This window comes from Atractosteus spatula, chromosome 12 (genome assembly GCF_055471065.1).
Source record: "Atractosteus spatula isolate fAtrSpa1 chromosome 12, fAtrSpa1.hap1, whole genome shotgun sequence".
In the NCBI taxonomy this organism is placed as follows: domain Eukaryota; kingdom Metazoa; phylum Chordata; class Actinopteri; order Semionotiformes; family Lepisosteidae; genus Atractosteus; species Atractosteus spatula.
Genome location: NC_142717.1, coordinates 10394330 through 10420849, shown reverse-complemented (window position 1 = coordinate 10420849; position 26520 = coordinate 10394330). Strand labels below are relative to the sequence as shown.

Sequence of the window (26520 nt, the reverse complement as noted above, 5' to 3'; positions counted from 1 at the left end):
ATGACACAGTTGTTGAAACAAATGTCTGTTTTACAGGTACAGTGTATCCAAATTGGTGAAAAGACATTTCATTTTCTTGCTCTAATTAATGGCAATGAGACCTAAACTGTGTTACTAAAGTCTGTTTGGCAAGTTTAATTCAGCATCTTCAATTTAATGTCTGTTCTTCTTATTGCAATGGTCATCTAATGCTGTGCTAGACTTGAGCTGATAGGCGTTGCCATCCTTAAGCAAGAGATTTACCTAATACCAGAAGAAAAAGAAACATTTTGCTCTATTTGTAAGTCAGTTCCATCAGTTCTTATAATCCTGCAACACCTTATTTAACAATCAGTTTTAATTTTTTGGCCAGTATGCAAATAAATCACCTAAACAGTATGTCGTGAGATCCAATCATTAAAACCAAGAATTTACTAATGACTAAATCTAGCCCTTAATGAAAAGCTTTGGTTAAAAGTTTACAAATAAAATAATTCTGCCATTCCTAGTAACCAGAGCAAAAAATGTTCTTATCTTATTTTGTTGTCCAATTTTATTGCTACCCTAATCTGAGAATGATAGAATGTAGTTTATATGAGCTATAATAAATGCTGTCAAGTAACTTAGCTACACTAATTTTATATTTTAGAATTCTGTTCTGTCAGTAGATATCAATCTAATGAACACACAACATAAGCACCATTTCCATGTTTTTCACAGGATTACGTGACTGTGCATTAATCCAATTTTACAGATCCTGCATACAGTTACTTCTACTAAAGCTGTTTACATCATGAGAAACTGAAGGTTATACAGCACGAATTCATAGGATTAATACAGTCCAGACGCTTTTTACCTCTTTGTTTTGTGATAGTGTTCACTATCTTTGTATAAGCAACACCTTAATCTACAATTTTACTACCTGTAGTTTCTCTAAAGGATGTAATAAAAAGACAAATGTTATTTGTGTAACCCTGGCCCATGCATAATTATCTGATGGGAAAACAACACATTCAGTAGCTCAGCAATAAACAGTGACCTTGAGATAACAGGACTCAGTAGCAATATAGAATAATGAATACCTAAACATTGAAATTTTATAGAAATTAGTAAGGGGTGTTGTTTTTGGCCTCAGTGTCTCATTTCTGGGCACAAGATGTACCTTAGTGAAGAAAATTGTTTTTCTTTGTCTGCATCTGCGTTATCTCATGGAAACAGAGGTCTACAAGGTCAGGTTGGTGCTTTTGTATTTGAGCAGGAGGTATTGGGTGATCGTTTCTCATCTGTCACTGCCATTGTTAACATGATGCACATCGACAGTTTCCTTACATTTGTGTCTACTTTCAAATATGATGCTTTTGAAGGCTGACAGGATCTACCCTTTGGAAGTTGATGGTTAAAAAGGTCATAACCTACAGATTAAGAAACAAAACAGGAACTTCATTTAAGGTGAGTTTTAACATCAGTATGTTAATTTGCAAGCCCTGGTTAGTACTCCTGCTTCACAGCTCTTCGGTTATAGATTATGGATTAACTCCTGACCTGGGGCACCTTCTGTGTTGTATTTGTTGACCTAGAGCTCTCGTGGCTTTTGTCTGAGTGCTCCTGTTTTCCTTCTTCTTTCCAAAGACATGCTGACTGGCTAAATGGGTTTCTCTGAAATTATTTTGGCTATTTTCTACTTCTGTCTTGTGCTCTGAGGTGTAGGGGCTTTGTAAGCAGCTTCCTGACAATGAGTGGATCAATATGGCTCAGAACATTTTCCTAATAATGTAACATTTTGACTTATAAAAGCGACACTCTCCGTAAAATAGAAGCAAACTGGAGACAAGGTCCTTATTGCTTTCAAAAACAGGATCCAGTTAATTTTAAAACTTTTTGGAACTGTTTTATTGTTGACATGAATGGCTATACTGACCCCAGGCCCTGAACATCTCAAATAGTGCTCCATGATGTTTAGTAGGAAAAAAAGGCAACTTATGCCTTCTAGGCCTGGGCTGGCAAATTTCCAGCCCTACTGTGGACTATCCCAGTTTTTTTTTATGAGTGTGGTGAAGTCTTCATTGTAACCCATTACTCTGAGGTAGCAGCTGGACACGCTGCTTTCAATAATGAAGCAATCATAGTCAAAATACTTTCAGAATACTGCTTGAAGTGGTAGTACCTTTATGTTTAGAAACAGACATAAAAGTAACAAATAAGAGATCCCGTCACTTTTTAACTGTGACATATCAAGGACATGGTACTCATCTGTTAAAGGCTGCTCGCAGAAGTTAACCTGTGCATTGAAGAGAAGTAGTTCTTAACTGTCTTATTTTCAGTTTCAGTATTTCATGGAGCATGCTGATGACCCGAGATAGAATATTGCTTTTGAAGCCACAAGTCTTACAAGTCCAGCTTTTTTCAAATTTGGGTCCTGACCCTGAGACATTTTCTTACAAAAAACACCCACAGCACAGTACAAACGAGATGTGATCAGTAGCATCCTGCTGAGATGTGACTGGCCTCCCAGTCATGATATTTTCCCTTGAGCATCATGAGCAACAAGGGTGTCTTGTACTGTCGTTTAATAAGACCTTATTTGCTCCTTTGCAGGAGGCCCTGCAAGTTAAATTTGGTTTTACTTTATTTTTAGTTTAGTGCTGTTAAAATGCATATATTATACTGTAATTTAAATTTTAAGTACAAATAACATTTTTAAAAACCTGACTGTTGAATTACAGTAAATGTACTGGTTATTTAAAAGTCGCTGTAATTCCTGATAGTACTGCAGGTGCCTAATAGTTTTTAAATTATTGTGCCATCATGGAGCTAATGCAAGCAGTGCATTTCCACATTTCAGTTTCATAGAGTTAAAAAGAACTTGAATTTAAAAACAAGCTTAAACAGAATAGAATATTTTAAATCTAATGGAGAAGCCTTTCCTTGGTTCGTAAGGAGTCCATGATCCCAAAGGCTTTTTGTAGCTACTACAGTACATGTAATTCTAGTTCTCAATATGGGTACTGCTTCATACTGCTACAGACAGATGTTTTATTCTGAGAATGTGTGTAAAAACTCTGTAGATACTTCTGTATAGTGTTTCTGTTACCACACATGTTCTATATTGAGTCTCTTAACAGATAAAAAAAACTTGCAGAAAAATGGATTAAGCTGTAGTACTCCATTATCTCAATTTCAGATTTTTGTTTTAAACAAGATCTTCTGTGGCATTTTGGTTTTCTCTGCAATTTTAAATTTGTATTTATTCCATGCTACCTTTAAAAGCCCGACTAGTGAATATTTGCAAACTCAAAGATGCAAGGTCTTCAAGAACTAAAGCCTGAAGATTTGCATTTTACATATTTTAAAGTACTTGGAAAGCTAGACCTTGTTGTATAGCCTCTGATAATTCCGAAATAGTTTGAATGTGTGGGAATATCTTCGGATGGACTTAGTTTTGACAATCATATTCATCTGAGGTAGCCAGTATGTTCGCTTTGAAAGTTTTGGATTCTTGTTTAGCTTTAGTGAATTTCAAAACAGCTTCTTTATCTTCTATTATTATCTTGGCAGACATTGATTGTCAGTGCGTGAGAAAGCTTCTAATTATAAGACTAGTACAGAATAAAGCACACACAATGGAAAAAGTGATGCTTCTAAACATAGTGGAGAAGCTATCGAACCAATGGCAGAATTATGCAAAACTACCTGGCATAGAGAGGAGTTGCCAGAGAGTGCAGATGTTCCTTTGGCAGCCATGAGCAACAGTCAAAGGGCAAAAATGATCAGCCCGTTAGTCCTTATGATATCTGGTCTTTCTGAGGTGTGAAACTGCTATAAAGATGAAAGCTTGTTCTTTTTTTCTGTTTTATTCTTTCTTGAAGGGTGCATCCCTTCCAAAAAAGGGTGATTTTTTCTTGCACAGTGCTACAGGTATTTAAAACATTTGAAATGAAAATCCCAGTAATGTGGGACGTTCTGTTAACAGTTGCTTCAGGGTTTCTATATGCAAGAATTTGGAAGAATTAGGTGTTTTCTTTCTCTGAAACTTGCATCGCACAACCCAGGACTGGTTCTCTTTAAAATAACATTTTTAATATGTTGCTTGGAACTTAACTGCCTTTTAGTTCCGCAAGCTGATATATAATGCATTATGTAGAGTCAAATAATTCTGCATTATGTTTGCTGGATTGGGCTTTTAATATTAAATATATATTATATTAATAATATATATATTAATATTTTAATATTTCTAAATGGTTAAATCTATAGTGTAGTAAGAGCAGTGTATTGATCTCAGTTTTGTGTTATGAGATTGATCCCGGCGTAGCTGAACTAGAGCGGCTTGGATTTGTTCTTTCTGACAACGTTGTCTGATGGGATTTCCCGTGTGGGGGATGATTGACCTTTGGCTGCTTGGTGTTAGATTCCACACCGCACATGTTTTTGCGAACTGCGTCATATGTGTGAGTTTGCATTGATTTCCCTTGCCATCGAATTGCATAATGGCTGTCTTTGCCTACAGAAATACAAGGTCACAGGGCTGCTTAACATCTGAGGACTCTGGTAATAGGCTTACTGTCTAACGAAAAAGATTAATACCAGTCCTGTTATTTGTGTTTGGGGCATTGAAAGGAAATAGGCTTGTTTTTGCTATGAATGCAAACCACAGGACACAACCGAAGGTGAATGTGCATTTAAAAACATAGAACAAGAGATACTTCCTTAGGCTAGGGGTTGTGGGAGTATGGAATAAGCCACCAAGCCACTTTCTTGAAGCCAGTAGCTTGGCTTCTTTTGGGAATTGGCTTCTTGGCTCAATTATAGTAGCATTCAAGTATTCACACCCCTTGGACTTTTTCGCATTTGATTGTGTTATAAAACTGTAGAATTTTGTCTTCACTTTGTCATTATGGAATGTTTTTTTTTATTGATTAATGGCAAAAAAAATCCAGTTAAATACATTATGACTCCATAGTGCAACACAATAAAATATTAAAAAGTTCATGCGGGGGAGTTGGTGAATACTTTCGATAGCCACAGTAGCTTCCGACTAGCAAGTGGACTAGACTGGCTTAACGGCCTCCTCTCATTTCTAATCCTTCTGCTCTTAAACCCTTCTTGTGGCAGTCGCATGCTTTTTGACTAGACCAGGCACTTGTTTTTGAGGTGTGTGTGTCAGTGTAAAACCTCCTAAATATGTCCATTTAAATGTACTGCTTGTTTATGTAAATTAATCAGTTTGCTATAGAAGATTGTCATACTGTATATAGTATGCCCGAAGTTTCAGCGTTCTAGATTTTATTTTTCATGAATAACAGCAGAACATGGCCTTTCTGTGAGAGGCCTTGCTAACATAAAATATTGATCTCTGCTAAATTTTCACTTTTGCACTCATCACAGGTGTTACTGCCTGTTTTGCAACATAGTTAAAATTGCATTGCTTTGTCAGCAAGTAATATTTCTCATCATTTTTTGTCCCTTCACTAAAAAAAAGTATTTTTGGCTCTATTTTGTGCAAGTAAGGGATATATTTAAATTATTCTTCAGCATTTCATGCACCTCACCTCCTGGGGAAGAGTTTAACTAAAATTTGGAGTTTTGTAATCCTTTTTATGTCCAAGCCAGGTTTTGTAAACAGTAATGGTAGACGTTTAAAGTATTGTTTGGGTTTACACTGACATTTCGTAAATAATACAGTTGCAAGCGCAACGCTGACTTGGAAGAAGGGGTTTCAGACTTGGAACTGACATACCAAATCTTTGTCTTCTGGTTCACCTTAATTGAGTTAGCTAGACTTCTTTTAAAAATGTTTGTCAATGAAAAATGTATAGTTAAATACATGATGCGGTTAGTTCAACTGCAGTGTTATTTATGTAGCTCTGACCTAAGATGGTACAGATGTCCTTCAGTTCATGCATTTTCTGTGTGCGAGTCATATACTTAAGTTTGTATTTTCAGCAGTTGTTTATTGTAGAAACAATCTTCCTTAAGATAGATAGATACTTTATTGATCCCGTGAGGGAAATTGCAGTGCAACAGCAGCTTAACACAGCAACAGTGTAACGAATGATACAATAATAATACAATACATACAATATAATCAGTACAGTGAGAAGTGCAAGAGATGTGTAAAAGATAAACAGAGACTAGGTGTGAGTGAAATGAAGGTAAGAGATGTACAGACCCTGTTACTTTAACTGAACAGCTGTGGGAGCACATTGCCACGCCACATTGTGAGTGCTGATGATGTAGGTTTCCTCAAGAAAAGCACTGATGAGATTCATGGTAAAGTGAGCTGCTAACAGCTGAATCACTATAAGTGAAATATGGGACTAATGTAATGCAGTTTAGTTTATGCAGGCTAGTTTTTTTTTCTCACATGTATTCAGTTTCCAATGTGAATAAACTGGGTCTGTTAATTATTAAGTGGGATACATGATGTTAAAAGTCTTGACTGTTTGGGCAGTTTCCTAATGACTGCTCCATATCTGAATCGAATATTGAATTCTTTTTTTTTTTTGCCAAAATGACACTATATTAATTCAACTAATGATTGCTGACTTCTGAAGCTTTTTTAACATAATTTAAAACTTTCATATGTATGATATTGCAGCAGGTCTACAGGATGATAGGGGAGCATATAATAATCATGTTTAATATTTATTCTTCATCATTTAGAAAGGGTTATGATAGCAGAAATAATAGTGTGAGAACCTAGCATGATAACATTGTCCTGTTGATCCCAAAGGCCAGACCTTTGTTATGCTTGAGAAAACCTTTGCAACTTATATACAGTATCTATCATTTTGTAACTGCTTTCTTTTCTTATTTTCTGATGCTTCTTACTGATGCTTATTTGGATGGCCATTCCTTTCAAATAAGCAGACCTCTAGACTGCAATGATTATAAAGGGTTCCAGCGCTTTAGAAGTGGGCAAATGTGTGTTTTAGAGTGTCCAAAGGATACTCAAGTCGCTTTCATGAATAGAGGGTTAATTTTGTCTGTTGGAGCTGAGCCAACACTCCCATTTTTAACCTTTCACAGTTTTAATTATGTAGTTGAAGTCAATATCTGTAATTTAGGGGATTGTGTAATCGTGGCCTTGGGTTGTGTGAAAAGCTCTTTTTTTTTCCATTTTACAGCATGGTGTTATAATGAACAGTAGTCATGTAAAAACCTAAAAGAACAAAATTGCTCTTTCTTTAGGTCATTCTTCCAATTATTTTCTGGGAGATTAGCTAGCCTTTGTACAGCCCCGTATTATGAGTCAAGAGCATTGTGATCCTAAGTCTTTCCTACTGCTGCCTAGCTTTGGGACTGGTAAAGCAGAGCCAAGGTCTAGCAAAGGGCTGTTACTCCTGGACTTGGAGAACCTTTTACCTTACAATATCTCCGCCAGCTGGTGGGAGGGGGGTCCAACTGCTTCTGTGTGGGTTGCAATTGCTAGAATTGTGAATTGAGCATGTCTGGAACATTCTGTGATTACCATGACATTTAATTATAATTTTAATTCTCAATGGCTGAACTGAGTGAAGAATGGTGAGCACATCTAGCACATTGTAATGAAACTAATCATTCTGCATGAATACTGAAGCAAGACATCGCATTAGCACATAGATGTAAGCAGCGGCAGAATGGGTGTGCTTTTTTATTGCAACAAAGCGAAAGTCGACATTGCTCCCAAACGCTAGCAGCTACTGGACTCCTCCTCCTGCATATTTAACAAACCCCAGCAAAACCCATGTTCCTTCCATAACGAAATTGGGTTTTAGTATGTTACTGTGAGGTTGGAACATAGACGACAATGGGGAAAGGTTGAAATACTGCTGTATTAACATCAATAAGTATTGGTTTATTGAACTGCAGTACCTCTGCAGTATTTGAATGAAAGCATTGATATACTGTTAAATTTTGTATAATTACATTATGTATTACAGTGTAATTACTATATATTATTATTCCCTTTGCAAATTATATATTGAAACCATGCTCATTTACCTCTTAATACAACACCAGCAGAAAACTCATATTTAATTACTTTGCTGTCTAAAAATGTGATTGAAAATAAACTTGAATTTGATTGAAAATAAGCTCGGAAATAGTCTTCCGAATATAGCAGGAAGTCAGTAGAATTGTCTCTTCTGTTTGGTGTCTTCTGTGTTCCAGCCGTCTGTGGGCAAGTTTAAAATGCGACGACTCTGACCTTAACGGCAATGTTAACTTTGGCCATTTTGCGGGTTGTTTCTTCCAGGTCTTCCAGAACAATACTACAGCCTGACTTGGTTCCTCAGCCCTATCCTGGGGCTGATATTCACTCCTCTGATCGGGTCGGCCAGTGACCGATGTACCCTACGATGGGGTCGCCGGCGTCCATTCATCTTGGCCCTGTGTGTGGGTGTCCTCCTTGGAGTGGCTTTGTTTCTCAATGGATCAGTTATAGGTGAGGCCAAACAGGGGTTTATTTCTCATTTTCATTTGGAATAATTTGTTTCTGGGTCTTTGTGCCAGAAAGCTGCTTGCTTAAACGAACACAACACAATACTCTTGCTTCATGCAAAAACATATGGTGTGTGTGATCAATGCAAGTACTTTTATGTTCAGCAGTTACCTGCTTTGAAATGCCACTAAGAGATTCATGCACAGTTCTTTTGAAAGTACACCGTTCGTTTCCTTTAATAGCCAATGTGGAGTTAGTGTCCACTCTTGTTTTTTGAGGGTTTTATGGATGGTAACATCTTAGTGGGAATCAGCCCTATCTTCTAACAACTGACTCCTGCACTTTACCCCAAAAGCAAAGTAACAATTAAAGACAGGTGAAGATTTAACTTCATTTCAGACTCGCTCACGTCCTGCAGGAAATGTATGTGTTCCGAATTTTACATTCGAAACACGAAGTAAATGTGGTCTGCGAGCTTTCTCGTGTCCTTTCTAGCATAATGTAAAGAAGGAATTGGAATATGAAGAGTGTGTTGAATAAGTAAGAGGCCCTTAAAAAAGCAGTTCCTTGAATCCAGCATGCTACATATGCTTCCTTAGGATTTGGAACAAAAAGAGTATGTTCAGACACGTTGCACAGTATTCTGCTGGTTGCTTCTTCTTACACTCCGGACAGTTTTGGGGTCCTCTGAGTGTTGTGTGTTAATGTAGTGATTTTGCTTTGCACTTTAGCCGGTCCACCAAATGAGCATTGTGTTCCCTTAGCTCCTGAGCCCTCATATATAATTCATCACCAAAACTAGTCACAATAATGGCCAGTAATGCAAACATCAGCGGTTGCACTGTGCACCGCTAGCAGCGCAAACTCGGTCTGTCTGTGTGACATGGGAAAGGAGTAGGAACCAGTTCACAGGGAAATATTTCCTGTTGTGCCCCTTTTACCTTTCATTGCCTATCTGGAAATACTTCCTGTCTCCAGCTTTATTTAAAAAAAGCATCACCCCTTTCCCCATTCAGCGTCTGTTCCATTGTCAGTAGGACGGCGCTGCCACCACACACAAGCACAAACCTGTGACTCTGACTTTTCTCTTTCAATAGCTACATGTTTGAGCAAAGCGCAGTTTCCTTTCTCAGTGACAGAGCTTGACTAATAACTTGTTTGTGTTATTGTTTTGTTTTGTTTTTTCTCCCAAAAGCTGTTACTGTCTTCTGGGACAAAAGAATTATTTGACTTCTACGAAAGCAAAGTAAAATAGCACACAACAAAGCGAAGGCATCATTGTTGCCAGGCTCTACCATCCGTGGTGCTGATCAGTGTCCAACATGTTCAAACAATGGCAATAATTCAGTGGAAAATGACATTCAGATAAATTTTCAAGCATAGCAATCCATATCCCAAGTGTGCTGTTATCAAGTAAACGGTGTATTTCAAGAAAGCATAAAATGATACGACTTGAAATACATGATCCATGATTTATACCAATATTAACAGCATCTCTTAAATGGAAAATTGAAGGCTAACAAAAGACAAAAAATGCTTTGTTAGCCCTTTAATATTTTGGCTATTAGTGTTTTTTGACTATACCGTTCCTGTTAAACATGACTGATGGGTGTGCCTTTTAAATCAACTCTCGCTGTCCGATATAGCAAATCAGGATGAATTTTATCTGTTACAGAGTTTCTCAGCAGACCTCGGAATCCCACTGATCTAATGATGAAGATGTCCCATTTTTCCCAACCTCCAACAGCACACGATCTTGAAACAGAGTGCCCAAAAGGTCTTCCTCGCTGGGCTTGTGGTACACGTGATGGATTAGATGTGACATTTCACACTGATTATTTCTGTTTCAGCCCGACCTGAAATCAGCACTCTTGCGGCCTCACACTGAGTGAAGTGCTTCAGCAGCCCTCTAAATCAATAGGTGTCATTAGAATGTCTTTTCCTTAAAACCCCAACATGGAACATTTGAATCACTCACTGTATTTTGGAATGGATGGACCAAGAAAGAAAGAAGGAAATTCAAGGACCAAGTCTAGATGCTAATGCTACTTCTTTGAGAATGTAGTAAATCCCGTAGTACAGCAGATAAACTGCAGGCATAGTATTACAACACCGAATGATACATGAAGTCTCATCATCATTCAGGCTAGAGACATTGACAGATTCTAAAATGCTAGTGAGAGAAAGGTTGCCTTTAGATCAATAGGAAAGCAGAGATGGATATACTGTATCAATGAAAGTGTGACACAGCGTATGTATTATGTATGTTTAAAATGGTTCAGCAAGCTGGGTAAATGTACTATGTAGTGCTCACTGTTCCTTTATTCATCTAGCTTGTTTTAAGAAATAATTGAGGTCTTTGTGAGGAGGCATGGTCAACCACTCAGGAATCTGAACTCTGTTCAAGTATGGCATGTAACATACACAGTTACGTGCCCGGCAATACACAAAGGGTTTGCCACTTTTTCAAAATGAAAACAGAGAAATGCCCGGCGATTTCCAAGAAGAGAACTCCAAGATGTAGTCCCCCATTTTAGTTTCCGATCAGATATTTTATTCACCCCGTTTTTAGTGCTTGAGCTTTTGAAACACAAAGTATTTACAGTATGTAATTGGGCTTATTAAAAAGGTGTTTTTTATAGATACAAATCCTTGATTCACAGAATGATCCAAAGGTATAGAGGACCTTCTGTTCAGCCGATGTTGAGTTTGAAGTGACGCTGACACACCTGACTGCACACACAATGCCCAGTAATCAGATAATGTTCTCCCAAGGGTTCAGCTGTTGTAAATTTTAAGTGGTCTGAAGTGGTATATTAGTCTAAAGGGCGAGACCTTTCTGAACAGTTTTTGCTTTCCATGACCGAGCCCGAATGTCTTGCAAGTTTTATACAGTATATAATATGGTACAGTGTCATGTGGTATATCTGTAACCAACTAAAAACATCTTAATTCATGTTTCTCAATTTCAACATGTTAATAAAAAGACTTTCAGTCAGAACCTGATTGTCATATAAAATACTTAAATGTTTATTCTCCCTTCTTTTGAAAAATATTTTAGGTTGGTATTCAGTTAGCTACAATTTTAACCGTATTTAAGCATTGCAGCTACATATACAGTATATTACAGTTATTATAAACTTAAAAAACTGCATAGTCCTTTAAACAAATAAACATGATAATTCAGGTGGGTAGCTGCGTTAGCATGCGTAGGTTGCAAAGGAACAAGTAATAGGTTTATTCCCTGCTGAAAAAGAGAAGAAAGAAAACACAACGTTTCGGCCGTGGAGTCTTCTCCACACACCTGAAGAAAGCTCCACGGCCGAAACGTTGTGTTTTCTTTCTTCTCTTTTCAGCACGGAATAAACCCATTATTTGTTCCTTTGCAAACGTGATAACTGATGCTTAACTCATTTAGCTCACATTTTTATCCAAAGCGTATTTTACATTTGTACCCATTTATACAGTCAGTTATTTTCTGAAACAATTCAGGTAAAGTACTTTCCTCAGAGGTAGAACAGTAGTGTTACATCTGGGATTTGAACCCACAGCCTTCCAGTTACAGGTCCAGAACCCTTAGAACTGCTCCACACCCTGGTCCCAAACCAAAACCTTAAGCTTGGTCCTTCTTAACTCTGTCAGCTGGGGCTATCCTTTTGAAAATAATTGCCATATGAGACAAAATTATGCATTATAGTTTTATTGCAGAGCTTTTTTATTGTGCCCTGCAAATGGCTCCGCTATCCCTGGATTGGGTATAACATTTAGAAAGAAGATGGCTGGATTATATTATTACACGTATCATCGTTTCTTGGTCCCTTGAACTGAAACTGTGAGTAAGAAGAATTGAGGTGTTGACATTAATTCATTTTAATTGATAATTGTTTCTTTTCCCTTGGGTACTGTGGTTGTAACCGTAAATTAATGTAATTATGCTAAGTAAAAACAAATGTAATTAGTGTGTTGCGACACAGGTCTGTTTTAAGGGTTCTTTAAAGCATATTTATGTTTTTATGATAGCTGTTCTCTTCTGATGTTAAGAGCGGTGTTTGTTTCGTTCTCTGTGTTACAGGTCTGGCCCTTGGTGATGTTCTCAATAACCAGCCCATCGGTATTGTGCTGACAGTGCTAGGAGTGGTGGTGCTGGATTTCTGCGCCGATGCTACTGAGGGGCCAATCCGGGCCTACCTGCTGGATGTGGCAGACACAGAAGAACAAGACATGGCACTGAATATCCATGCCTTCTCTGCTGGTATGAAACAGACTGATGCCGACCTTTCATGTGTACGAAATGGACACTGAGCCTGAAGAAGGGCGAACTACGCGTCTGAGGACTCCTATTTCAAACAGTATTGGGAAAAAAAAACTAGCGTTTTCTTTTGAATTTTTTTCTAGAAGATGTAAGCTATCTTAGGCTCAGCTTGGTATTTTTGGCAAATGTATCCCTCTTTCCAGCTGGGTTTTTGTAACATCTGCGCAAATACTTTTGCTTCATAACAGAAAAATGCCCAGGAATGGCAGACAGTCTATTCCAGTGGCCAAAATGTATTCTGTTTGCAGGCAAGTTTGAAGCCTGAAGTTCTTCTGGATCTTTACTGTACTACTGAAGATTTTTTTTTTCTTGAAGTCTAAAGAAGGTGCATTTTTAACTTGGCTTCACATACCACACCTAAAGCTGGGGGAACATTACACCAGTCTGTGGCTTGGTACCTAGTTTGAGGAGACAGGATTTCAAACCACTGCATGAGGGGTAGACCTGGAGAACACAAAGCTATTTTTATATAGGGTGATATACTCGATATATGAGGTGTCTATTCTTCATCCATCCTTTATCAGAAAGCTTCTTGTTCTGTTGAGCCAGGCTGCAAACTGGTCCCTGAAGCACAGGGTGTGTGGTATAACCTCACCTTGTGTCCATTGCAAGACACATACTCGCACATGGACAGTTTATGAGTCACTCATTGGCACAACCTTTGGAAGGTCAGGGAAAACCGGAGCATTCAGGGATGTTTAAAGACACCACAGGGAGAACATGGCATGGAAATATTTGAGAATGAAATCTGAGGATACAAATATATTTCCACTAACAGAATTCCTAATGTTTTATCCCTCACAGCATAGAAAAAGCTCCGTGTATCTGTTTAGAGTATTTGATGGCCAGTTTTCATCCTAAGATTCTTACTTAAGAATTCAACATGGGGTTGGAGAAGGGTTTCGACAGTTTCAGTTCCAGTTTCTGGGTTTTTCTTCTGTTCATAGGTCATTGATGACCAAAAAATACTCCCCACTATAGTAGACATTTGTAATACAGTCCACAGACCTTAAACTATTATTATGTAGAAGTTGGTGATTTACAGGTTTGCATATATACTGTATATCTACTGCTATTCTAACATTGCAATTGCTTGACTTTTTAGTAAAGTAGCATTATACATTTATAGGTGTATTGCACTTTTATAATTTAATATCTAGTAGTAGGTGATTTCACCAAACAGTAATGGCACATGTATCTGGTTCATATGACTCTTTAAATTAGTTTTTGTTTATTGTAACTATATTTCTCCTTTCTTGAATGGGTTGAATATGGTTACAATTTGTTTATCATCAAATCTCATTCTTAGAAGTCTATTATATCATTTAATGATCTGATGTAGAAGAGCATCGTGGGTTAACAAGTATCTCTTGTTCTGCCTCTGCAGGACTTGGAGGAGCAGTAGGGTATATGCTGGGAGGTCTAGATTGGACCCATACCTTCCTTGGCCAGGTCTTCAAGTCTCAGGAGCAGGTCCTCTTCTTCTTCGCTGCCATTTTGTTTACCATCTCTGTGGGGCTGCACCTCTTCAGCATTGAAGAGCAGCAGTACAGCCCTCAGCAGGATCGCCTGGATGAGGAGGCAGACACCATGTCTACAGTGAAGCTCAATGGCAGCCTGGTGGCTCCCGCCCTCCCCCCGCTGGACCTGATTGGCGAAGAGCAGCCCTACCGCCTGTACAACGAGGCCCACTCTGAGCACGACATGGACATGGACTTCCTGGACGTGGAGATTGTGAGGAGCAAGAGCGACTCCGTGCTCCACGTGACAGACGCCACCCTGGACCTGGACGCTGAAGCCCTGTTCCTGTGTGACATCGAGCCTTCCATCTTCCAGGACCACCTGTCCTCCTACCACAGCACCCCTCCGCGACGCAGCAGTAGCGTGGGCAGCCAGGAGTTCCTCCGGGCCAAGTTCGGCCGCCTCTCCGATTTCCTCCACGAGAACGAAAGGGACGGGCAGGAAACGCTGCTGAACAACCAGCTTCTCGAAGCCAAAGCTCCCAACGGAGGCCTGGCGGACGCCGACACGAACGGCCTCCATGGTCAAGCGCGCATCGGCATGAAGCAGTCCAACACCTCCGCCTCGATGCGGCGGCGCCGGCACACCTTCTACCGCCAGCCCTCCTGCACCTTCTCCTACTACGGCCGCGTGGGCACCCACCGCTACCGCTACCGCAGGGCCAACGCCGTGGTGCTCATCAAGTCCTCGCGCAGCCTGAACGACATCTATGAGATGCAGAAGCGGCAGAAGAAGCTGCGGCAGAGGCAGCGCCATCAGAGCGGGAACACCAACTCCAGCGGCGACACGGAGAGCGAGGAGGGCGAGACCGAGACCACCGTGCGCCTGCTGTGGCTCTCAATGCTCAAGATGCCCCCGGAGCTGCTGCGTCTCTGCCTCTGCCACCTCCTCACCTGGTTCTCCATTATCGCTGAGGCTGTCTTCTACACCGACTTCATGGGCCAGGTCATCTTCGAGGGGGACCCCACGGTAAACACCTAGTTCCCCCTTCACCTCTTTTTCCCTTGGGGATAACTGGTGTGACCTGATCTAGTGGTAGCAGGTCATTTGTGGTCTATTATTTTAAAGAGAAAAAGATGTTAAGTCTATAATCTTAGAAATGTTTATCCTACGTGATAAACAGATTTTGTCACACTTAAGGGCATAACAGAACAATATGTATGTTTTATGTATTTGAGTTCACCTTAAATCCACTGGTTTAACAGATTCAAATTGAGAACACTGTTTTTAGTCATGTCACGTTGTGAAGGTACTGTTAACAGAAATTAACAGCCTAGATGGTTTCTAATACCTTGCATTAATTGAATAATATAAAACCGACTTCCTTATTAAGCAGAACTAATCTAGTAAAGCTTTCCAAGCGTGATTTGCTTTGTAATAAGGTAAGAGCATTTTGTTTACACCTATACAAGGTAAAACAGTAGTATAAAGCAGTTTTAGGTTTTTAATTAAACTGTGAAAAGGCACTAACTAGTCTAACTGTATGTTACGTACTTTGTGAGGCCTATTAAGAGCATTCATACTGAAGGTGAAGTTTGGCTTCACTCATTGCAGGCTGCTGGGAACTCTACTGCTCTTCAGAATTACCACAAAGGAGTGCAGATGGGTTGCTGGGGGTTGGTCATCTATGCTGCTACAGCTGCCATATGCTCAGGTGAGTAATGGCAAACCTTCGACTCTACTCATGCAAACCCACCAACACCTGTATGGATCACGTGAACATTTTCCCCACTGGTTTCGTGGAGCAAATGTTGACAAATTTGATACAGTTCTTAATTAACATAGACAGTTTCCATTATGAAGAATGACCAAAAAAGTATTAATCTTAGAATCAGTTATTATTGTAGTGTGAGATTGCAGTGTTGCATAGATAAATAAATGCAGCATCATGCAATTTGTACAGCCTTCGCTCTCTCCAAGATCCCTAAGTAGTCTGAGCACAGCCTACATATTAGAGTAGAGTAGAAGAGGTAATTGTCATATGTCCATGTACATTGGAATTTCTATTTGCGCTGATCCCTTGGGACCTACACAGTATGACCGACAACACCACGCAATGTAGACAGTACATTACAAACACAATAAATAACACTACCAGAACAATACATATGTTGTGGCGACCAATAAATATGCAGCAGTGGAAAGAAAAACATGGTAGACCATGCAAAAAGTGCATAATTCAGACGTGCATTGAGTCTGTGTTATGCAGTTAGATGTTAAGGATGCGTCTAATACCCCTCAAGAGCAAATGGAGGCTGGTCCAGATTAACACCTGGTTCCCAGGCCTGTAGGGTGGGAACAGGAGTGAAGATGCAGCTATGCAAAGAGATTTGAGTGTGTTTTTTCGCTGTATATTTTCCGTAATATAAACCGAAAATAATGCCTGAATAATTCAGAAAAAAAATATTTCAGTCAATGAAAACCCCAAATTGGAATTCTCTGAAAATGAGACAGCGTATGCTGTAGATGTAAATTAGTCCCCATAACCTTGTTGAGTCACTAAACATGCATTAAATGCATAAATCAATTATCATTAAAATTCCATGCTGGAGAAGGCTGCTCTACTAATAATTAAGTGTTCATTTTGTTGTTGGGTTTTTAGCTTTACTCCAAAAGTACCTGGACAACTACGACCTCAGCATCAAGATCATCTACATCTTAGGCACCCTGGCCTTCTCCATCGGCACAGCAGTGATGGCCATCTTCCCCAATGTCTATGTGTCCATGGTGATGATCAGCAGCATGGGCATCATCTCCATGAGCATCTCCTACTGTCCATACGCGCTGCTGGGCCAGTACCACGAGATCAAAGAGGTGGGGCTGACATCCTGACCACAGGGCTGGGTGTGAATGCTGCATTCCATTTGCAGGATTGGGTGCTTCGAATATTTAACTTTCTTCTGAGTCACATTTATTCTTTCACCCCTCCGTACATAAGCTGAACAGGGCCAGCTCCATGTTCTTGAGGAATTTTCAAGCATTGTACATTAATGGTTACTTCATGTCTTTGGGACACAAAGTAAGTTTAACATCTTAAAGTATAATATGTCAAGAGGTTCTCTTCAACAATTACCCCAAGACAATCAATGTGAGACTTTACAATATGTAAATGTTTTATTATTAGGACCAAAAATAAATGGGACAGCACAGTGGCACAGCGGTTAGCATTGCTGCCTTGCAGTGCTGGGGCCCTGGGTTCAGTTCCAGGGGTGCTATCTGCATGGAGCTTGTATAGGATGTTCACCCCACATTTGTGTGAGTTTCCTTCAGGTGCACTGGTCTCCTCCCGCAGTCCAAAGATATATTGGTAGGTTTAATTGGCTTGTGAGAAATTTGACCCTGGTGTGAGTGTGTGTGTCTTGTGTGTCAGTTAAATGCCCTGCATTTAACTGGCATCTTGTCCAGGTTGTACCCTTCCTCGTGCCAGTTGCTTGCTGGGATAAGCTCTAGCTCCCCCGTGACCTTGAATTGGATAAAGCAGTTAGAAAAGGAAAGAATGAATTAAATAATTCTGTTTGAGATTTGGTTAATCTTTAATGAAGTGACCCTAATGGCTGTTTATCAGGGCAAGGCAAAAATGTAATAAAATATATTTTTCAAAAAACAAAAGCACCATGTTAGGAAAACCCACCAGTTAACATTCTGAGCAGTGAGCAGTGTGAACAGGATGTGCAGCACAAGAATGTACAACTTTTATAGCTAAGTCCTCTATTTTTCCTGTATATAAACACCTTTAACTGAGGTTCTGATAAGGATAATCATGTATGGGATTTCACTAAACTGCACACGACACCATAACTGCAGGTTATCAACAAGATTGATGTCTGGCAATTGTCTGTGTCAGGCTGAAATCAACTAAAATAAGATAATTTTATTGGCCTATGCCTAATTCTTGTATTAGGAATTTGTCTTTTCACAGGCTCCAGCTTGCTCTCCATGAGACACGTAGACAGGGAGAGAGAAGCTTGGGGTCAGAGTGCAGGGTCAGCCATTTATACAGCACCCCTGGAGCAGTTGGGATTAAGGGCCTTACTCAGGGGCCCAACAGAGTGGGATACGAACTGGCAACCTTCCAGCCACAGGCGCAGATCCTTAGCCACAGAACCACCGCACCACCGCTATATAATGCCAGTGTGATTATTTGACTGGGCTTTCCTTAAATGTTGACCACTGAGTGGAATATATACAGGATTGTAGTCTGTGAGGCCAGGTTGTTCAACTCAAACTCCTGTATCTCTTGTTTCTGCAGTACATTCACCACAGCCCTGGGAACTCCAAGAGAGGCTTCGGCATCGACTGCGCCATTCTGTCGTGCCAGGTCTACATCTCCCAGATCCTGGTGGCCTCGGCTCTCGGTGGGATGGTGGATGCTGTGGGTAGCGTGAGAGTCATCCCCATGGTGGCTTCGGGTGGCTCCTTCCTGGGTTTCCTCAGCGCCGCTTTCCTGGTCATCTACCCCAGCAGCGCCTCGGAGGAGCCCAAGGAAGAGCAGAAGAAGGCCCTGGAACCGGGCGAGGGGAGCGGGGCCAGCCCCACGGAGAAGCCCAGCGTTCTCAAACTGACGCGCAAAGGCACCACCACCACCACCTGCGAGGTGGAGTGTGAGTCCACGCTGTGACCTGGCGGCAGAGAGGAGAGAGACGAGGAGATCTTAGAGCAAGAATCATTCCCCAACCTTGAATAAATCCATCGCATCACCTGTATATGATCGGGAAAGACCGCAGGGGTGGAAAATGAAGCTCCACCGGTGGCTGTGAGGTCTGAAGTAGCAGAGTAGTGAGATTTGTCCTCACAGTCAGAAGCCTGGCTGTAGGGTGACCCCAGGTGGCCATCCTGTGAAGGGCACAGACTATCAGAAAATTGCAATTTTCTGAGGATTTTTCTTTTATTAAAAAAAGATAAACATGATTTAAGTTCTTCTGGAGAACAATTGGCAGGTATAAGATATAAAGCATTAAGCTTGTGGTAAATGTATATTCTTGATACAATTCGTTAAGAGTTAGAAATCATTTTATTGGCACAGGTTTTACATTTTATCTTTTTTTTATGTCTGCATGTGTTTCAGAGCAAAACAATAGAACTACCAAAAGCTGTTTGTTCTGAAAAAAAATTTCAAGTAGCCTACAAGTTTCGTGTTTTACACTTTATAGGCTTAATGGCTTTATATAGCAATGATTATACAGTACAGGGATATTTGGGGTGATTTTACTTTAGACTGGACTAGAAGACGAAAACACTGTCTGGATTGAGTTAGGAGAGTGCCATCTGACAAGTTTCCCATGTCTTTTTTTTCTCTCCACACCTATAAGTGCTTTAAGACATGGACATCTTTTTGTCTTCTGGGGGAAGTGGCAATTTCTGTGAGACAGGCGTCAGTCTTGATGGCTCATGTACAATATGTGCGCCATCTTATAAACGACATTTCCATGCTTGACGTTACTTAATCGTCATGTGGTCCATATGATAACTTTGATACCACCCTTCAGTGGAAATTCCACTATAATCAGCTTCCATGATATAAAACAACTATTTTTGAGGGCATTACTTACAGCAAAAAAAAAGTTGAAGACTTTAAAAATGCTGTATGGGAAATTGCATGGAATAATGTAAGCCTCACCATCCATGTGCTGTAATGTAGGTCGAGCGAGGAGAGTTTACCTTACCGAGAAAAGCCGCTCTCATTCAGCAGCTGCAGACTGAAGCATGGAATTAAGACTTTTATCTTAGAATCTGACAGGGACTGGCAGTTCTTTTAATATCTGTGTCTTTTGGGGGGAAGTCAAAGGTTTATGTTGAAATCTTTGGCTAGTTGCACTTTTTGGTAGAACATCTATTGTGCAAGAATACAGATGTATAATCCCAACTCTACACCCTTGATTTAGAAGAAAGCACTTTACCGGGACTCTCCTCAACATCCTGTCCTTAGCTCTTTGTTTACATTAGAGAACCATGAAGTGTTTGTTTTTTGTCATTAATGGAACCTCTACTGATTTGCACCTCCATTGTTCAGTGGGAAAAGAACAAGCAATCTTGGCGGTAGAAACACATCTCCAAGTGGCCTGCCTGCACATTCTGCTGTGCCTTTCGGGTCAGAAGCGAGTGGTTACAGGAGAGAATGAGGAGATGGTTCTATATAATGGCAATACACCGCATTATATGTGAGCCACTTGCGTTTTAAAACCAGGTGGCTAGTTGACACTATGTAGCACAGGGCTCTCAAATTCTTCATGTTCCTGTGTGGCCTTGTGTATTCTGGCTTTTGTTTCAGTTCCAAAAAAAAACAGTTACAATTGTGTAATAAATTATTTAATTTACTACATGTAAATGAAGTAAACAGTAAATTATTTAATTTACTACATGCTTCTAATTGGAGACTCACAGGTGTTATACAGGTAACTCTGTCTTTAAGAGAGTGAATATTTTGCATAATAAACAGTAGAAGACTGTAAGGGAACAATTATCTTAATCATTGAATTGGGTCCTCAGGTCAGAACAAACCCCAGAATCCTAGAATTTGAGATGCCTGATGTGGAGATGATGCCGTGACAGGCATGAGAATATAAAAAACGTCCTTGAATTGATGAAACGCATTGTGTTCTGTGCTGACATGTTGCCAAGCTTGCCTAGTGGGTATTTCAATAGTGCATTCATTTAAGCTGCTTCACCCACTCAGAACAAGGGGACAGAAATCCGCTAACCCTCAGGTGCAGTTTGTTTTAGTACATGGGATTCCAAGTATTACAGGCCGTAAATATAGCAATTCCTGTACTGCAGGAAAAAAAAAAATAGACATCAGTATCCTACAATTATATTGAAAGATTGTTCAACCAAATCCTGTAGGATGCTGGTCATTTTTTACATCTAATTACAGTATGTATACATATGTATTAGAATATATGTTAAAGCATGTGCGTGCATGTATTTGTAAAGGTATATGTGCTCACATATTATAATATATGGAAGTAGAATAATGCAAATATAAATCTGTACTGAGTGGGGAAAAACTAACATCTTAGTATCTTCGGAATGTAAAAAGAAGGTAAAAAGACTTGACAAAGGTAAAAAGTATCTGACAAATCACGTAAGTTGCAATAATTTATCTGCCTCAATAAGTGTAATCATTATAAGGCTTGGGGTGGGAGTACAGTGCTTTTATAATGAAAGGGTGGGCGTACTGTATGTGCATCCTGGTTCTCTTCACAAAAACAATATATAATAATCTAAGTACTGAAAATGCAACTTTGTAAAACTTTCTCTCAAGTCATTTTTTTTTAATATCTGAAGTGTGACTTGAGTATTTCTAAGATACACGAAAATGTGACATTTTCCAGTCCTTTTGGTTTGCGATACAGAAATGTCGGGACAGACTAGGAGCGTGTTCCCCTAGTTCAGGTATATCGGATTCATTTGGTTCCATCGGGCGGCAGAGGAAAGAAGATGAATGTAATTTTTTTTGTCGTTGAAATTTTGTTTTTGGCGCAACACATCTGAAATTGCACAGGACTTTATATGAACCTTGTATGCTTAAAAAAAAAAGAGAAAAAAGGTCTTGCCGAAGAAGAAGAAGAAAAACTGTGTGGATATTTATTTTTCGAACTTGTAGAATTGCCTTTTTTGATTTATTTAAAGAAAATCTATATTTAGTCTTCTACTGAATGCAAATGAGCCCTATTCTCACAAGAGGAGGATTGAGATGTGCTTGGGTAGGCTTCTGGCTCCAAAGTCACCTCTTCAGTCCTTCCTGATTTCAGTCTTCATCCTCGGCTTACCCTCTGGATATTATCCTCACAGCCTGTTTGCCATGGGCTGTCGTTCAGAAGTTGTAAATATTTCTTTATAGTAATTTTCTTTTGCTGCTTTTGAAGGAAGTTGATTGTTATTTTTGAGGTATTTTTTCTATACGTACTGTATATATAAATGAAATCTATGTAAATTTGCTTAAGCCTTTCTCATGTAGACCTATGAAAGAACACTGTATTGAATGCACCTTTTCACCTTTGTTAATCAAAATAAATTTTCTGTTTCTTTTTTTTTTAGAAATACCAAATTGAAATTTTAATAAATTGAACGTTTAAATGAAGATTAAACAATGAACAGACAGAATATTACAGACAAAAATGCAGTTTTCACTCTTCAAGGGAAAACTATTGGTACTTGAAGCTTAAACATTTTCTGTTAAGAGATCCCTACCCTGAAATACATAGTCATAAAACTTGTGAGGAACTTGAAAATATAATTTTGTGATCTTTTCAGTTTGCTCCACTGTAACTTCAACAGCTCCGAGTGCCTGATTTGTATAAAAAAAACACATTCTAAAATCAGACAAGAAGAATTTTAAAGATGTTCAGGAAACTACTTTTCTATATTGGAAAGGCTTTGAGGGTGTGCCTTCTGAGCTAAAAGTTTTAAAACACTGAATTTTTTTGAAATACCTATACAAAAAATAATATTGCATTTACAGTTTTAAAGAACTGCTGACCATACTAGTAAAAGCTTGTGTGAAAAAATATTCTCTGATCTGAAAAACATTTGTACTCCAGTGCATTTTGTTCTGCTGGATGGGAAGTTGACTGTGTCAACAGGGATTAAGGAGAAATGGTTTGCAAATTGATTGGTTTATATTTAGATATCTCAGGTGTATGTCTCTTTGACATCATTTTGAAATCAGTGCACCTCCGGATACTGTGTAGTCTGTGGAATTCCTTCATTGCTATTCAGACTTATGTTGTACACTGTGTGAATACTGTAGTTCTGTCACTTTGCATGACGGAGATCTGAGTCAGGTTCGGATTACTTCTGATTCAGCCAAGACAAATGGTGATTTGATCTCTGCTTAAGAGAGGGTGGAGGAGTAACTGCTCTCCTGTGCAGAGCTGTTGTCTACACTATTATAAATAAGTGGTTTTGAGCTCCTCTGTATACATTGAGAAGTTCCAAAAACTGGAAAGAATGCTTCATTTTGCTCTTTTACCTTCAAAGACACTTGCCTTTCAGGATTCAGCTCTAAACTGTGTAATGAGAGCCTTGTATCTTGGAACTGAAAGGACAGAATAGGATTGTCGATTGAGAGCAAACTCTTATTTACAGTACAATGAAGTTTCTGCTGTCTGATATTTTTACTGGAATGCTACGAGTGCAGTACCAAAGCAGGGTCCAGCCCAGAATTTGAATCCACATCCTTCCAGTTACAATTCCAAAATTAGCAGTTGCAACCAGTTTGGGTTGTTTTTAAAATTCAACTTCTGCTAGTCTCTTTTTGTTTTAATTGTAATTTAAGGTACAAGAGCTCCTTAAAATCACACCTGAAGCTGTTGGTCAAATGTCATTTGTTAAGCAGGTTTTTAATTACATTAAGATACATTGCAGTTCCAATTTATAAACTGCATTGATGATTTCATGATATGGAAACAGTTTTTATTTGATACTGTATATTGCCCCAGTATAACAGTGATGAGAAAGCAATATTGTCGGTAGTATTAAAAGAACATCAATGGTTCAATCATTTGGAACTTCGGGTCCCAGCTAAAAGTGAGCCTCATACTAATGAAAGGAGCAGTATTGCTACAGTATATAGTAGGAAACCAAGTGATTACATTATGTGGTGTAATAGAAATACTGGATCTAAAACCAAAAATTAGGCACTGCAATACTAAGTAATTATTTTAAAATAAAAACAGAAACATCAATTTTCCCTTGTTGTTTGACAGGCATCAGTTAAAGAGAAAAGACTCATGAATGTTCACTTAAAATGCCTTAAACCCTTTCCTGCTTACTTTTTGTGGACAAAATCCTTGAGAGCCCTGCTGCACACCACACAGCAGGGCTCTGACAGACAGCGGGAAGAAAATGTTAACCTGCTGTAGGACTTTGCTGTAGGACAAAGTGACGCATCACTTGCTTGTTCATTGTAATGGTTCATTTCCATATCTCTTATGTTACAAGCTAAGCGACAATTAGGCCAATTACCGGTCATCATTCGAAACCACTTTCTACAGCGGCAGCCAAATTAAATAATTGACTGTCATCTTCAGATACTTGAAGATCTGGCTTAATAAGTTTACTGGGCTCTGATTACCTGCTTTGTACAATGCCCTTTGAAGCCAGTTAATATCCTTTTATAGTAAATACTCAAACAATCCTTCTGGGCCTCACTATCATAATGGCATTCAAGCCACAGAAATTTCACTACAATATCATTACCATCCATTTTCTTAAGAGGATCACGGGGATGGCTAATGACAACCTTTTATCTTCCAGCTCCTCTATGATATATAGTTTTGGATTCTGTTCCGTAAAAGCATTGATGATGGCGGTTATGATTACAGTTTCCGATAATACCTTGTGGTTGCAATTAGAGTGAAATACAGTACATGGACTGTGACCATCTAAGCCTACGCTGAGTTCTTTAACTCTTTAACTATTGTTGCACCCAGTTCAGCCAAAAATACATCTTCCGAATTTTATGCTTTGTTAATCGCATAAGATAGACAACCAGTAACATACCAAACGTGTAGTTCAGCAGCACCCAACTGGGTGGTTTGGTATCCAACACTGCATTGAAAATGGCTTCACAAATACTTTTACGTATATACAGTAGCAACACATTGTTTTGCTAGACCCGCAGAGTGATGAATGTTGCTGACATAATTTGTATTTTCCTATTAAACAGGAGGGAGATGAGACGCCATTGGTTTTGTAGCCAAGTTTTCAAATTCTAGAAATGCTGGCCACCAATTCTCTGTACATTTTGACCAGGCCTGTTTGTTAGTCATGTAGCTTGTATCACTTGGATCTGTTGTCTGTTGACTTTGATGTTTTCTTTTTGTTTGAACTCAAACCTGAAGCTTGTGAGAGAAAAGGCCTCGTTGACTCTTAGCTAGACTGTGTATGTAACTGCAGAAGAGGCAGTTTAGAAGTATTAACATGCTGTTAAGGTGTAATGCTCAGTACTGATTTCTTTACTAGACATTACTGTGAAACCAGTCCCCTTCTTCAAAAAGACAAATACAGCTACAGTTTAATTTTTACCATTTCCTGGGTACCCAGTTCAGCTAATTGTTAGTTGTTCAAATACCATGTCATGGAATCAGGAGTTATGTAAGGCGTGGATTTTGTATTCTTTTAAAACTTTTAAAACAAGTTTTTCTCCTTGTGTCACTGGCGTGAAGTGGGTATGACTCAAATGACTGAGGAGGATGTGATGTCACATGAAAGGAGCTTTATAAAATAAAAATCATCACCATTATTCCTTAGAGTCAGTAAAGTAGAAATGGTGGGGAAAAAAAACATGATTGGAGTCTATTAAACACCCACATAAGCTAACAATCCATCCGTAAAAGGATATCTACGTAAAATATTTCTAGTTTTGCACAGCCTCTTTCAAATGAGCAGGGTGCCTAAAAAACAAATGACTTTTGCCTTGAATTGTTCTTCAACCAAAAAAAATATCTGTGAAATGAGACTTACTTTCGGAGTAATATAATTTCATTTCTAGACCTATTCAAAGTGAGAGAAGTCACTGGCCTAAAAACATGTTTTTGCTTTCTTCTAGATTAATGCCAAAATGAGAATTGTTTCATTTCATTTCACACAACAGCCTCGCCAAACATTATACAGTGATGAGTGCTGTAGGCATTACTTTTTTTTCTGTGAAAGATATACCAAAAATATTTTACTCGTTTTATCTGTGCAAGTCTCTTCAGGAGAGGAACCTTTGTTTCAGAATTTGAATCACTGTTACGTGAAGCTAGAATTGTAACTTGTTCACCAGGTGTACACTGTAATGCTACAATACCTTGCTGCATTATGAATTGAGCTATCACTCCCTCTAGAGCTGGAAATGTTTTTAAATGTTTTTGCCCAGCTTCAGAAATTAACTTTATTCTTCACAAACAGCAGGAAACAAGGAATACCTTGCGTGCAAAATACGGCAAGGATTTAAATATATGCCTGCATCAAAACAAACAGCATCAAGTACTTTTCAGGCTATCTTAGTCTGCTTTTCTTCTTCAACTCTTTGTGGAAGGGTAGCAGGCTGTAGGCAGATGAAAGGTGAATGAAATTAGCTTAATTGACCTTGCTCTTTAATGTTAGAATTAATTACCTGACACAAAATAAAACAGATGGGGTTTAAAATATAGGAAGCAGAGATGAAAGGGGCAGGAGACTGTCAGTGGTCTATTTGTCCAATGCAATGTCTGAATAAACAAATCCTCTTTTGGTGTTTCTTGAGTGACAGCAGCTGTTTCAGGACTCTTTCTGAGTCACCTGACGTAATGGGAGCAGT

At 39.1% G+C, this 26520-nt stretch overlaps 1 protein-coding gene across 2 annotated transcripts in view; it reads left to right on the top strand.

Moving 5' to 3' along the window:
- Positions 1–21238, top strand: part of slc45a4a (solute carrier family 45 member 4a) — a 78906-nt gene extending 57668 nt beyond the window's left edge. For both annotated transcript variants that reach the window (XM_088929282.1, XM_088929283.1), the window contains 6 exons: positions 8216–8404; positions 12474–12653; positions 14101–15203; positions 15789–15888; positions 16837–17048; positions 18484–21238. In XM_088929282.1, the coding sequence (XP_088785408.1) occupies positions 8216–8404; positions 12474–12653; positions 14101–15203; positions 15789–15888; positions 16837–17048; positions 18484–18852 (2153 nt within the window). In that variant the 3' untranslated portion in view covers positions 18853–21238. The remainder of the gene's footprint in view (positions 1–8215; positions 8405–12473; positions 12654–14100; positions 15204–15788; positions 15889–16836; positions 17049–18483) is intronic.
- Positions 21239–26520: the final 5282 nt, after the last annotated feature.